At 42.6% G+C, this 14949-nt stretch overlaps 1 protein-coding gene across 7 annotated transcripts in view; it reads left to right on the plus strand.

The window, feature by feature from the left end:
• The window catches only part of C13H20orf196 (chromosome 13 C20orf196 homolog), a 108170-nt gene that overhangs the window by 8066 nt on the left and 85155 nt on the right, over positions 1-14949 (plus strand). For 2 of the 7 annotated variants that reach the window (XM_018057370.1, XM_005688171.3), the window contains exons 2-3: positions 1712-1816; positions 4132-4313. In XM_018057370.1, the coding sequence (XP_017912859.1) occupies positions 4136-4313 (178 nt within the window). In that variant the 5' untranslated portion in view covers positions 1712-1816; positions 4132-4135. Of the gene's footprint in view, positions 1-1181; positions 1817-3599; positions 3650-4131; positions 4314-11946; positions 13463-14949 lie in introns of those variants that run through there. The other 5 variants (XM_005688172.2, XM_013968685.2, XM_018057371.1 and 2 more) reach the window with 4 other exon arrangements.

Below are 14949 nucleotides of genomic sequence, written 5' to 3' on the forward strand. Positions count from 1 at the left end.
AATTAAGACTATAATCCCATGTACAGTTGCATCAAAAAGAATAAAATACCTTGGAATAAATTTTCTTCTTAAAAATTTTTTTGTTTTTACCTAGGAATAAATTTAACCAAGAAAATGAAAGATCTGTATAGTGAAAACTATAAGATATTAATGAAAGAAATTAAAGAAGACACAAATAAATGAAAGATTCTGTGTTCATGGATTGAAAGAATTAATATTAAAATGTCCATGCTACCCCAAACAATATGATATTTAATGCAATATCTATCAAAATCCTAGTGACATTTTTCACAGTAATAAAACAACAACAAAACACTAAAATTTGTGGAACTATGAAAGATGCTGAATAGCCATAGCAATCTTGAGAACAAAGCTGCAGGTATCATGCTCCCTGATTTATATTACAAAGCTATAATAATTAAAACAGTATGGTATTGGCATAAAAACGGACACATACATCAGTAGAACAGAATAGAGAGTTCAGAAATAAACCTATACATATATGATCAGTTAGTTTATGATAAGGAGACAAGCATATTCAATGGGGAAAGGATAGTCTTTTCAATACAGAGTGCTGGGAAAATCGGCAGCTACATGTAAAAGAATGAAACTGGACCACTATACACAAAAATTAACTCAAATGGATAAAAGACTTGAATTTAAGACCTAAAACAGTAAAAATCCTATAAGAAAATAGAGGTGATATAGGTCTTGGCAGTGATTTTTTTAATCCAAAACCAAAACCAACTGAGCTATCAGGGAAGCCACATGTGAATACATTATATATATATATATATATATATACATATATACATATATATATATATATATATATATAAAGCTTTTTTGGAGTCTACATATAAGAGAGATCATAAAGTATTTGTCTTTCTCTGACTCATTTCATTTATAATGCCCTCTATGTCCATTCTGCTGCTGCTGCTGCTAAGTCGCTTCAGTTGTATCCGACTCTGTGCGACCCCATAGACGGCAGCCCACCAGGCTCCCCTGTCTCCGGGATTCTCCAGGTGAGAACACGAGTGGGTTGCCATTTCCTTCTCCAATGCATGAAAGTGAAAAGTGAAAGTGAAGTCACTCAGTCGTGTCCAACTCTTTGCGACCCCATGGACTGGAGCATACCAGGCTCCTCCGCCCATGGGATTTTCCAGGTAAGAGTACTGGAGTGGGGTGCCATTGCCTTCTCCCTAGGTCCATTCACATTGCTGCAAATGGCAAGATTTATTCTTTTATATGGCAGAATATTACATTGTATGTATGTAAGCCACATACATAGCTCAGTTGGTTAAGAATCTGCCTGCAATGCAGGAGACCCTTGGCTGATTCCAAGATACCTTTGTAGACAGGCAGGATACTTGGTTGTCATTCACTGACCTGCTTGTTCCCTTCCAGAAGCCTCTAGAGCAGTGTTTGGTAAGATGAGAGCAGAAGGAGGAGCCACAGATGCCTGCAGCAGATATGTTTGCTGAAACTTCAGGCTTAGTAGGCTAATTCAGCACCTGTGCAAAGACAGGATGTTCTTACTCTTTGGGAACCTTGATCACTCCTTTCAGAAACAATCGGCTGATGTCTTGGCTCACTGTCTGCCTGAAGGAATGTCCACAATGGCATGTGACTGGGTGCCCTGAGACAAGAATGACCTTGCCATGTCTCTCTGTTGATTTGTTTTTATACCTCCCTATTTTTGCCTGATCAGGTGGTAGCTTGGGCTGCAGTCAGGAGGCTCTGCAGGCACAGAAGGCTGGCAGGTCTTGGAGCTGGGTTCATCCTAGGTTGATACTTTCTACACAGGTTTCCTTGGGTGAGTTACTCTGCTTCTGCTGTGTTTGGGGACTGACTATCTGACTGTAAATGAGGGTGATATGTAATAAGATTGCCTGCCTCACTGGACTGTTGTGGAGGAAGCTCTTAGCACAGTGCCTGGCTTCCAATAAGCACTCAATAAATGTTAACTTCTCATATTAGTATACTGTTCATGTTATTCTGAAATTGCTTCTGTCATTCAGACATACATCTTTTAAGTTCTGACTGTCATTTTAACAGCTGGATAGTATTCCATAATTTGGAATACTGCCTCCTCCCAAGCCTGTGTTTCTCCTGTCTGCTCTAAGTCAATTGATAATATAGCCCCATCACTGAAGCTGTCACTCCTTGTTGACTCCTGGGTCCTCTTTAGCCCCTTTATCCATTTAGTTATTAAGTTTGACACTCATCTCTGTTCCTAAATATGTTCTTAACCTGCCCTTTGCTCTTGGTTGCTAGTGTCCTGCCCTCATTCACATGCTCTTCCTCCCTGGGACCACAGCAGGTGATTGAATTCCTGTTGCTTCTGAAATTGCCTGCCGCTGGGCTTACTTAGGCCCTGCAAATCCGTTGCTGTTCGGCTGCCAAATCTGCAGATCTGACCACGTGTCTTCTCTTCGTGGTGCTTGATGGCCCACGGCAGTCACAAGGCATAATGTTGACCTTAGTAAGGTTTACTGATGACAGCTGATGAGGCAGAGAGTAGCAGAGGGTCCACGATCTCCCCAGGCCTATAATTACTTTACAGAGAGGTGGGCAGGGCTGGCAAAGAGCCTTCCAAAGGCTCTACCCCTCTCTGGGTGTCTCTCCACCTTATCATGTGTTAGCATTGTCTGTCTCTGTGTTTGGATCATCCAAACGTAAGCAACTCGAAGTATCTATCATACTCAAAGTTCCTCAGGTAGACATTAACCAGGTGGGGTAAGGGACACCTAGTTTTTAACAAGAAATGTCCAAATGCTAGACCCAGTAATCCGCCTTTGAGGTCTTCAGAGCTCAGCTAGAGGATGTGTGTATCCAAGTTGTTGACAAAGCCAAGCCTTGCTGTCCTTCCTAGAGCTGGTAAGGAAGAGCAGAGGTCCCATGGCCATCCATCTGCAACCAGAGGTTTGTCCCTCCCCAGTTAACCAATATGTGACTGTCCTTGACTCTCACTTCGCACTTCCGACACCCCTTGCTACTTGGAGTGGGCCAAGCTAGTTCCTCTGGGAGCCAGCCATGGCCTGCCCCATGCCTGGGGACAGTCTCCTTCAGAAGGCCTATTGCCCTTCTCTGGGTGTCTCTCCACCTTAACATGGTGTTAGCATTATCTGTCTCTGTGTTTGGATCATCCAAACGTAAGCAACTCAAAGGAAGTATCTATCATACTCACCTTTGTATCCTCGAGGCCTGGCATGTTAACAGTTGTCTGAAGGTTACAGAAGAAGATGCAAGTCACCTGTAATCTCACTACCCAAGAATTAAACCACTGAATTAATTATCACTGGAATTAAGATGGAGTATACTGGAGAATTCCATGGACTGAGGAGCCTGGCAGGCTGCAGTCCATGGGGTCACAAAGAGTTGGACATGACTGAGCTACTAACACTTTCACTTTTACTTTTCATACCCTTCCAGACTTGTTTTTTCTAGCCATGTGGGTGTGTACATGCATGCTAAGTTACTTCAGTTGTGTCCTCTTCTTTGCAGTCCTATGGACTGTAGCCCTCCAGGCTCTTCTTCATGAGATTCTCCAGGCAAGAATACTGGAGTGGGTTGCGATGCCCTCCTCCAGGAGATCTTCCCATCCCAGGGGTTGAACTCTAGTCTCTTACGTCTCCTGCTTTGGAAGGTGGGTTCTTTACCATTAGTGCCACTTGGAAAGCCCTTTCTAGCTATAGGTCTGTATATTTCATACACACGCATCTCACACATGATATTTTATAAAATCTGGATGAAACCCTACCTGTAGTTTTTAAATCTTCTTCCATTTAATATATATGGACAGTTTCCCATATTGTTAAACATTTATTCAGTCCTTGGATTGTACTGGTGCACAGTATTTTATCCTTATCAGACATGCAGTTCATTTTCCAGCTGAAATTATTTATGGTTTCTTTCTGTACTGGTAATTATTTATTTCTCATAATGGAGAGACATAGTGAAAAAATACTGGATCTAAAATGAAGACAAAGAAAACCGTTAATAACAGGAAAGTAAATTATTCTGATTCTACTGGTGTTTGGCCTTTAAGTTGCTTTAAGCCATGGCTGTAATGGAGGCTTCTCTCATGCAATGCCTTCTATATTGAATTGTCTCATTTTTTTCATGCAGGACTATGGCAACCCAAGAGACCACTCCAGGTAGCCAGACAGAGGAGAGCAATGCTTTGGACCTGCCATCAGCTTACGACATAAGGGATTATGTGTTGCAGAGACCCAGCCAGGAGACCAACAGTGAGGCTTTTAGTTCTGAGGAAGCTTGTTCTATTCCTTGCTCTTCTGATGTGGATCCAGGTAAGAAGCAAGTTTAAAGCAGAACTAATATTAAACAAACAAAAAACTCCTGACATACACGTATGTGATAGTTTGTTTCTCTGCATTCCATTGGTGGATCTCTGAGGAATCATTCCTCGTTTTGGAGAGAAAAACATTTAAGTGAAACTGTTGGGAGAGACTTCAAAGGACAGCCTCCCTGGTGAAACCAGGGCAAGGAGTGGTTTCCTGGAGGCCCTTTTGTCTGAGTCTCTTTCTGATCTCCCTCCAAATACATTTAGAGGCAGGGAACACTTGGTTCACTAGGGAGAGAGTGGAATTGTTTTTTTGTTTTGTTTTGTTCTTTTAAAATTTCAGAAAGAGGGAAGTGGGAGGGGTGTTCAAGATGGGGAACACATGTACACCCATGGGTGATTCATGTCAATGTATGGCAAAAACAATGACAATATTGTAAAGTAATTGGCCTCCAATTAAAATAAATAAATAAAAAACCACTTCAGAAAATAGCCATGTGGGCTTGTTGTGTGTCATGGAGACTTCAGTGTTCCTCTTATGAAGCATACTCTGAATTTAGGCAACAACCCTTTTGTAAGTTTCCCTGACTGAATTGCTTAAAAGTCTATTATTTAAGTTTAGTGACAGTTCTTTGACCTAGTTAGTGACTATTTCTGGTTGTAAGCCTGTCTCCTCCCTGTTTATTGCCTAATCCAGGCCCAGATGTTCGCAGATTCAGAGTTCTGCCACTTACTGGTTATGTGACTTGGGTCATATTTCTTAACCCCTCTGAGCTCTAGGATTGTCTACAGAATGGGAAGCAGAATGCTTGCCTCGTGGAGTAGGTTTAACTCAGGAAACAGAATAAGGGACCCATCATAGTGTTTGCCATACATAGATAGTTGCTGTTATTCTGGTGCTATTATTACGGTTGTTTTTAATATTAAGGAACCCAAATAGTATTTTTTTCTAATGTGGAAAATTGTATTTATTTCCAAACATGTATTTTTAAAGAGCACTCAGGCACTAAGAAAATGTTGGCCGTAAAGATGATGAGTTCATCATCTGGCAACATCATCCGCGTTGCCAGCAAGTAAGATGTGTGCCTGTCATTGTCTTTAAGAATTCTGTGGGGAAAAAAATACTTTTAAACTCCTTTATGGTTCTGTTCTGATTTTTTAAAATTAATTTATTTTTTATTGAAGGATAATTGCTTTACAGAATTTTGCAGTTTTCTGTCAAACCTCAACATGAATCAGCCATAGGTATACATATATCCCCTCCCTTTTGAAGCTCGCTCCCTATCCCACCCCTCTAGGTTGATACAGAGCCCCTGTTTGAGTTTCCTGAGCCATATAGCAAATTCCTGTTGGCTATCTGTTTTACATATGGTAATGTAACTTTCCATGTTCCTCTTTCCATTCATCTCATCCTCTCCTCCCCTCTCCCTATGTCCATTTGTCTATTTTCTGTCTGTTTCCCCATTGTTGCCCTGTAAATAAATTCTTCAGTACCATTTTTCTAGATTCCATATATATGTCTTAGAATACAGTATTTATCTTTATCTTTCTGACTCACTTCACTCTGTATAACAGGTTCTAGGTTTATCCACCTCATTAGAATCGACTCAAATACATTCCTTTTTATGGCTGAGTAATATTCCATTGTGTATATGTACCACAACTTCTTTATCCATTCGTTTGTTGATGGACATCTCAGTTGCTTCCATGTTATAGCTATTGTAAATAGTGCTGCAGTGAACAATGGGATACATGTGTCTTTCAGTTTTGGTTTCCTCAGGGTATACGCCTAGGAGTGGGATTGCTGGGTCCTTTGGTGGTTTTATTCCTAGTTTTTTAAGGAATCTCCATACGTCTTCCATAGTGGCTGTATAAATTTACATTCCCATCAACAGTGCAAGAACGTTCCCCTTTCTCCACACCTTCTCCAGCATTTGTTATTTGTAGACTTTTTGTTGAGGGCCATTCTGACCGGTGTGAGGTGATATCTCACTGTAGTTGTGATTTGCACTTTTCTAATAATGAGCGATGTTGAACATCTTTTCATGTGTTTGTTAGCCATCTGTATGACTTCTTTGGAGAAATGTCTGTTTAGGCCTTTTCCCCACTTTTTGATTGGGTTGTTTGTTTTTCTGGTATTGAGTTGTATGAGCTGCTTGTATATTTTGGAAATTAATCCTTTGTCAGTTGTTTCATTTGCTGTTATTTTCTCCCATTCTGAGGCTTGTCTTTTCACCTTGCTTATGGTTTCTTTGGCTGTGCAAAAGTTTTTAAGTTTAATCAGGTCCCACTTGTTTACTTATGTTTTTATTTCTGTTACTCTAGGATGTGGGTCATACAGGATCTTGCTTTGATTTATGTCATTGGGTGTTCTGCCTGTGTTTTCCTCTAAGAGTTTTATAGTTTCTGGTCTTACATTTAGGTCTTTAATCCATCGTGAGTTTATCTTTGTGTATGGTGTTAGGAAGTGTTCTAATTTCATTCTTTTACATGTAACTGTCCAGTTTTCCCAACACCATTTATTGAAGATCTATTCTGATTTTTAGGACATAGTAATTGGGATCAGTCAGCTTCCTTTAGTTCTAAGCAAGAACTAACTTATTTCTTATCCTTTTTCTTCTAGGCTCAGAATTGTAGTTCATTTAACCTTTTCCTCTTTCCCTCCCATCCTGCTGCCTCTGCATTACTTGTCATCCCAAAGAGAACAACTGTTAACTGCTTTGAATTGAGGTGACCATTGAAAGGTTTATACTGGATTTAAAATCTAAACATTTCATGGAAAAAAGGTTATTTTGGAAGCCGTTATAAAGGCCTGAAAATGGAAAGGAGTACTCCAATCTGAGACAGCTGTTTTGCATAGCATGGGTGGTGCTGCTGCATTAGACTGCCTGGTTTGAATTCTGGTTCTGCTTTTTTCTGTGGTTTGGGTACATCGTTTGGCCTCTCTGTGTAGGTTCCCTCATTTGTAAAATGGAGATAGTAATGCCTACCTTCTCATGGGGCAGCCATAATGAAAGTCAAAGTGTATGAGGCATAATTCCTGGCACACGGTGGACTTTGGAAACCCAGCTCTTCATGTGTTTAGCTCCTGGCCTCTTAACACACCACCACAGTGACGAGACTCCTTTTTTTTTTTTATAATTTGGAGTATAGTTGACATTCAATATTATATGTTACAAGTATACAACATAGTGATTCAAAATTTTTAAAGGTTATACTCCATTTACAGCTGTTATAAGATATTGGTGATATTCCCCATTATATGGTATATCCTTATAGTGTATTTATTTTTTGCATAATAACTTGTACCACTTAATCCTCTTTGCATCTTACCCCTCCTCTTCTTCTCCCCACTAGTAACCACTAGTTTGTTCTCTATATCTGTGTGTCTGTTTCTTTTTTGTTATACTTACTAGTTGTTTTATTTTTTAAATGCTATGTATATAAGTGGTCTGACATTTAACTTAGCCTGATACTCCCCAAGCCCATTCATGTTGTTGCAAATGGCAAAATTTTGCCCTTGTTTATGGCTGAGTAGTATTCCATGGTATATACATATTCCATCTTCTTTTTTCATTCATCTGTTGATGGACACTTAAGTTGCTTCCATATCTTAGCAGTTATAAGTAGTGCTGCTGTGAATATTGGAGTACATATATCTTCTTGAATTACTGATTTTGGTTTTTTCAGATGTATACCCAGGAGTGGAATTTTTGGGTCATATGACAGTTGCTTTAGGTTTTTAAGAAAACTCCATACTGTTTTAGTGTGGAGTGGCTAAACTCCACGCATTAGTGGCTGCACCAATTTACATTCTGGTCAACAACATACAAGTGTTCCCTTTTCTCTACATCTTCATGACAAGTTCCATTTAAATTCACAGCCTCCCATCTCAAGTGGAGCCTCCTTGTTGCCCATCCATCACACAGTTTTTCCCCAACATGTTCACCCTCCTGGGTCACTGTGTAGTATTTTCTCCTCTCTTTGCAAATCCCCATTACCTCCTTCAACCTTTCTCGCAGCTGCTCTTGGTTTCCTATTTCATCAAGAAAACAGAAGCTCTCAGAAGAGAATGAGCACACCCTCCCACCCCACACCCATCAGCTTCCTTCCCTCTTCCCTCCTGTTTCTGTGGAAGACCTGTCCCTGTCTAGTCTTCTCTTCCTGTCTCCTTCCGTCTGCTCAGCGTCGGCACTTCTGGTAATCTCCTGCATCAGGGGTTTCTTCCCTACTGTCATTCTCATGATCGTACAGACATGTTTTAATAGCTCCCATCTTCACAAAATACCCACCCTAGACCCCAAATCCCCCTCTACTGATAGTCTCATTCCTCTGTTCTCTGCTACAGAAAAACCCTCAAGAGAGTCATCTACACTTACTATTTCTAGTTCCTCTTTTCCTTGTTTCTCCTAAACCCTCCACCCTGGCTTCTAGCTCCATCACTCCATGGAAATAGCTCTTGTCAAGGTCATTGTTAGATCAAAAGCTTTCTTATTCTTTTCTTTAAATATTTATTTATTTGGCTGAACCAGGTCTTAGTTGCTGGCACATGGGACCCTTAGTTGCAGCATGTGGGATCTAGTTCCCTGACCAGGGATCAAACCCATACTGCTTGCATTGGGAGTATGGATTCTTAGTCACTGGATCACCAGGGAAGTTCCTAAGCCTTCCCCTTCTTGATCTGTCAGCAGCATTGACTTTTTTCCTTCTTGAATTCTTTCTTCATTGGGCTTTCAGGGAAGTAGCATCTTCTTACTTGTCTATTTATTTTTAGTCTCTTTAGCCTGATTCCTTCCTCTCCAGCCCTTTAGTGTTGGAGAGCCTGGGGCTGAGTCGTCAGCTCTTTACTCTGTCATCACACACTTCCTGAGTGATTTTATCCAGTGTCAGGGCCTTAAATGCCCTCAGTGCTCTGCTGAGTCCCAGATTTCTCTCTCCGGCTTGGATCTCTGGCTTGGCATTTAGACTAACTATGTACTTAAATGTCACCAACCAATAAGCACACTCACGGTGATTCTTTAAAAAAAGGGAAAAAAACCAAACAGGTGTTTCAACATGGCTAGAGAGGCAGGATGTGGTTTAAGACGTTCGGAATGGAGAAATGAACAGGAGGGAGATGGGGGGAAAATGTAAACAAGCAGTACTGGAGATGAGGCAACAGAGCTTTGGGTAAAAGAATTTCTCTTTAGTCATCGCTTAGATTTCTATTAGAGTTTCCAAATTTAACATGAAATGAAGTGAAAGTTGCTCAGTCGTGTCTAACTCTTTGCGACCCCTTGGACTATACAGTCCATGGAATTCTCCAGGCTTTCATTTCTCCATGGGATCTTCCCAACCCTAGGATCGAACCCAGGTCTCCTGCATTGCAGGCGGATTCTTTACCTGCTGAGCCACAATACATACCCTAAACCAAATTCCTGATTCCTTTACCCCTTTATGTATACATATACACACCTGTTCTTTGAGACTCTCTCACCTCAAAAAAGTGCTGCCATCCTTTTACTCACTTAGGCAGAATCCTAGGAGTCATCCTCAACTTTTTTCTTTCTCTTTAATCTCATATCCAGTCCATCAGCAAATCCTGTCAATTCGCCACAGCGTAAATCTAGACTGTCATCTCCACTGCTACACGTTGGTCCCTGCATCTGTGTTCTGGGTTATTGTTAAATCTCCTAACTAGCTTTTCCCACATGGAATCTATCCTCCTACAGTTTCTTCTTAACACACCAAAAGATCCTTTTAAAATGTAAGTCATATTATGTTAGTCCCTTGGTAGCTTCTGATCTGACTCAGAACTTAATCCAAACTTAACAGGACTTGGGCTTCCCAGGTGACTCAATGGTAGACAGTCCCTGTGAGACATGGGTTCTGTCCCATGGGTTCTGTCCCTGGGTCAGGAAGATCCCCTGGAGAAGGAAACAGCAACCCACTCCAGTTTTCTTGCCTGGGAAATATTATGGACAGAGGAGCCTAAGTAAGTAAGTGTTAGTCGCTCAGTCGTGCGCAACTCTTTGAAACCCTGTGGACTGCAGCCCACCAGGCTTCTCTGTCCATGAGATTTTCCAGGCAAGGATACTGGAGTGGTTTGCCATTTCCTTCTCCAGGGGATCTTCCTGACCCAGGGATTGAACCTGGTCTCCCACACTGTAGGCAGATGCTGTACCACCTGGGTCGGGAAGATCCCCTGGAGAAGGGAATGGCAACCCACTCCAGTATTCTTGCCTGGAGAATCCCATGGATGGAGGAGCCTGGCAGGCTACAGTCCATGGGGTCTAGTGACTAAAACCACTACAACAACAACAACCAAGACTTACCTGGAGCCATGCCCCTGGGTCCTGGGCCTGGCCTCTCTGACTTTACCTTGTACCACCCTACCCGCCTCTTCACCAGCCTGGGCTGCCGCCCTCCAAGCTCACCCTTCAGAGAGGGCCATCCTTGCCTCTCTCCTGCCAATGCTTCCTCATCACATCCTTCCCTTTATTTATTCTTCCCTTTTGGCTTTCTTCTTTTCCATAGCCCATAGTGCCATTGGGCACCTTATGTGTTTTATTGTTTATTTGTCTCCCCCAACTAGAACATAAATTTCAGGATGGCGGGTTTTGAAAATAAAAATCCTCAAAAAAAAAAAAAAAAAAAAAACAAACCCAGCACACACTAACAAGGAAACCCTCAAAAACAAAGTTTTTTTAAAAAAATGGATAAGTAAATGCTAACTGTTATTATGATGATTTCATTATGAGACAGGCCCTGTGGATTTGGTACTGAAGTTGATCATAACATAAAATGTCTCCACTCCCCTCCCCCCTCCCCCCACACACATTGCTTAAGGCTGGTTATGGATGACTTTGGAAGATTGACTGTGGATGACAGTGTGAGTGTTGGGAGTCATAGGCAACACTGAATTAGGTGAAGCTGATGCCAATAACTTAGCCTGTCTGTACACAAGTGCCTAATCAAACTTTAGAGACTGTTTTGGTTTAAGTAGAAAAGTGAAGTTTTATTGCTTTGCTAGGCAAATAGGGACACAGCAGGCTCCTGCCTCAAAAACTATGTGTCCCAATCTGAGAGGATTTGATGTGTAGTTTTATAACAAAGCTTGGTGGCTGAGATGGTAAAGCATAAAAACTATGCTTCCCTGGTGGCTCAAACAGTAAAGTGTCTGCCTACAATGCCGGAGACCTGGGTTCAATCCCTGGGTTGGGAAGATTTCCTAGAGAAGGAAATGGCAATCCACTCCAGTATTCTTGCCTGGAAAATCCCATGGATGGAGGAACCTGATAGGCTACAGTCCATGGGGTCGCAAAGAGTCGGATACGACTGAGCGAGTTCACTTTATAACAAAGCTTGGTGGCTCAGATGGTAAAGCGTTAGCCTACAATGCGGGAGACCCTGGTTTGATCCCTGAGTTGGGAAGATTCCCTGGAGAAGGAAATGGCAACCCACTCCAGTACCCTTTCCTGGAAAACCCCATTGATAGAGGAGCCTGGTAGGCTACAGTGGGGTCACAAAGAGTGGGACATGACTGAGCTTCTTTTATAACAATACTTTAGTGTTTGGTTGCTGACAAGATTAGGGTGTGTGCAGTGTCTCAGGTCTCCTAACCTGGATGAGCTTCCCTGGTCCCTTTAATCTTGCTTCAGGTGGTTTCTTGGCTGTTCCTCCTTTGAGAAAGTTCACATCTGCTCTCTGGAAGTCAAGAAAAGTCATGGAAGCTGAAATCTTGCCTACAAGAAACGGGGGGACAGTATACTGCGGTCCAACGAGAGGCAACCATCTGTTTGTTTAACAGCCTGCATCTAATAGTTTATGCTGTATGGAAATAACTGGGGCTCAGGTTTATCTCCCACAGAAGGACTTCATTCTAACATCACTGAGGGATGCTTACATGGAAAGCTGGTTATTTTGTTGTAAACATTCCAGAGCTGCCTATTGTGAGAAGATTTTCTACAAAGTAAACTTAGGTTGTCACTGGTAGTCTGGCTGTTACCAGGCCATGAACATGGGGTGGAGAGCCCCAGCCCCTGGGGGAGCCGCTGCTTCAGGTGCCCAGCCCGATGGGGTCTGCTCTGACCTGAGCTGTGCATTTGCTATTGCTTCTGGGGGATCTCCCCAGGCAGTGCAGAGGGAGGGCGTTTCCTGCCTTCGCTGCATGTTCTTGCTGGTTGTGGTTCCACAGCCCTCTGGAGACTCCGGTCCATGTGTTGGCCCAGTACCTCTGGACCCACAGTTTGTCAGAATCTTGGCCCGTCTGCATGCCGCTATCTGTGAGCGTCCTTATGGTGGTCATCCTGTCACACCTCCTCAGCACATCCACTTCCCAAGCTGACTTCATTCTTGGTTTGCATTTTGTTTCTGTGTGTTGTTAGGAAACTGTTCTTCCAGGGACTGGTGAACTGGCAAAGGTTTCCAGTTATAGTCGCCAGGGTCACCTGCATCGGGCGCACCCACCCTGCGACTCACTCCCTGTCCTTGTGAGCTGTGCTTGTCTGGCTCTTGCTTGGCTGCTTCTGTAAAGACCCTGTGTCCCTGCGCAGCTGCCTTTGCTGGGGCCTGTTCTGGAGGAGGCCCTGCTCTCCCTCCTCCCACCTCACCTCACACAAGACTCTTCCTCATTCCTGGGCCGTGACTTGTACCCCCACTGCTCCTGCTGGAGCGAACCAGAAGGGATAGTCCTCTGCCCTTATCTCTTTACGTCCAGCTGCCATCTCACTGCTTATGCCCTGGGGCAGGAGGCTGGTGGCAAAGGACGGAGATTTCCAAGAAGTATTAGTCAGGAAAATTAGTATTAGAGTATTAGTCAGTTCCATCTGGGTATCTAAGGCAGGTGAGGCCAGGCTCTGTCTAAATAAACAGAGATTATCTATCATGAAGTGACCAATGAGCCACTTCCCATGAAGTGCCGGGAGCAAACAGCAACTTGTCACCTCCACCAGGCACAGGATTACAAAACGCCCTCCCTCTGCACTTCCTGGGGCGATCACGCAGAAGACCCACATGTCAAGAAGGTCCTCCTGAAATACTGCTTCCTTCATGCTCTCTATTTAAGTCCCCTTGAGATGTCCTGGTCCACTTTCCTGCCAGCTCCTCTCAAGGCTTCTGTACCTCCTTTTCAGGACTATGTAATCTGATGTCTGCAATCTTTGTTCAAAATATTTAACAACCACTTGGGGCTTCCCTAGTGGCTCAGACGGTAAAGCATCTACCTGCAATGAGGAAGACCCGGGTTCGATTCCTGGATCGGGAAGATTCCCTGGAGAAGGAAATGGCAATCCACTCCAGCACTCTTGCCTGGAAAATCCCACAGATGGAGGAGCCTGATAGGCTGCAGTCCATGGGGTCACAAAGAGTCGGACACGACTGAGCGACTTCACTTCACTTCACTTCACTTCAGCAGTATTACAGTATTTTAACAACTGGCAAGGCTGTGCAGGAGCAAACCAGCTGACTACAGGCCCCTGCTGGTATCTAACTACTCATTAACACAAGTCTGCCATTCCTGTCAGGCCTGTTCCTATGCTAAGTCAGGCCTTAGTGCCTTAGCTACACTCTCCTCGCATGTACTCTTGTGTCCCTAGTCAGCACCAGTCCACTCCAGAGATTAATGAATTGAACCTGTCAGTTAGCTGATGGACTTGAGCTCCCTGCCTCTTAGATACATGTTCCCTTTGTCTTTTGTTACTGGGCTCAAAGAAAGCATACAGTAAGCAGGATGGAAGCCCAAATCTAATGGCAAAGAGTCTTGGAGAAACCTCTCAAACTCAAGGTCACAAAGACTTCCTGGAGACAGTCTTGTGTGTACCACTCTAGCTGGATAAACTCTGGGTAGCTCATGTGGCCTGTGTCATCAGGGCCCTCGCAAACCTTTGTCCTGGAGAGCACCCACAATGTGTTCTAATGCAAGGCGTTCTGCATTTGTTGCTTTGACGTTGTGGATGTGGGAAACTTCAGTCCTTTACTCAACTTGAACTTCCAAGAGCAGTTGCTGGGGAAATTGGTTGAGTGTATACAGCAAGTTGAATATTAAACATAGTGTCTTTGATGATTAAAGGCCCTGCTAACGAGTGGCTGTAAATTTAAAGTAAATAGTGGTTTGATGCTTCTTATTCTTCTTTTGGAATCTGTCAACATCCCAGTCTTCAAAGGCCATTTTATATCCTGTGTAGTTAGGCATTTCATCCAAGGAATTTATTATGAGTAGATAAGGATATCTTTTTCCTGTGTGCAAAATCTGTTTATAATTCTTACAAATTTTATTTCCATAAGAAATTATAAGCTCTTAAATTTAAAATCTCAAAATAGAATTTACATAGTAATTATAGAATTCTGGATGTGGTATTATCATTTTAAACAGGAGTTGGTATATTTCAGACATGGATATAATGTTAAAGACATTTTCTCTATAGCTGCATTAAATAGGACCCAACCTAGCGGCTAATGGCTCAGCATCCTCTAAATTGGATCTAAGATACAGTCAGGAAGGGAAGGAAGGAGACTGATGAACCCTTTCTCTGAGAAGTCATAGAGCAAAATCTGAAACTTCCTATCACATGTCAAGTTGATGGGTTTTATTTGGAAGGTTTGAGTATTTTTCATGGCAATGCATCTCTGCATTTGTTACTACTTCCTGGATTTAGTTATGCAGA

The sequence above is a fragment of the Capra hircus genome, chromosome 13, assembly GCF_001704415.2.
Source record: "Capra hircus breed San Clemente chromosome 13, ASM170441v1, whole genome shotgun sequence".
Lineage (NCBI taxonomy): Eukaryota > Metazoa > Chordata > Mammalia > Artiodactyla > Bovidae > Capra > Capra hircus.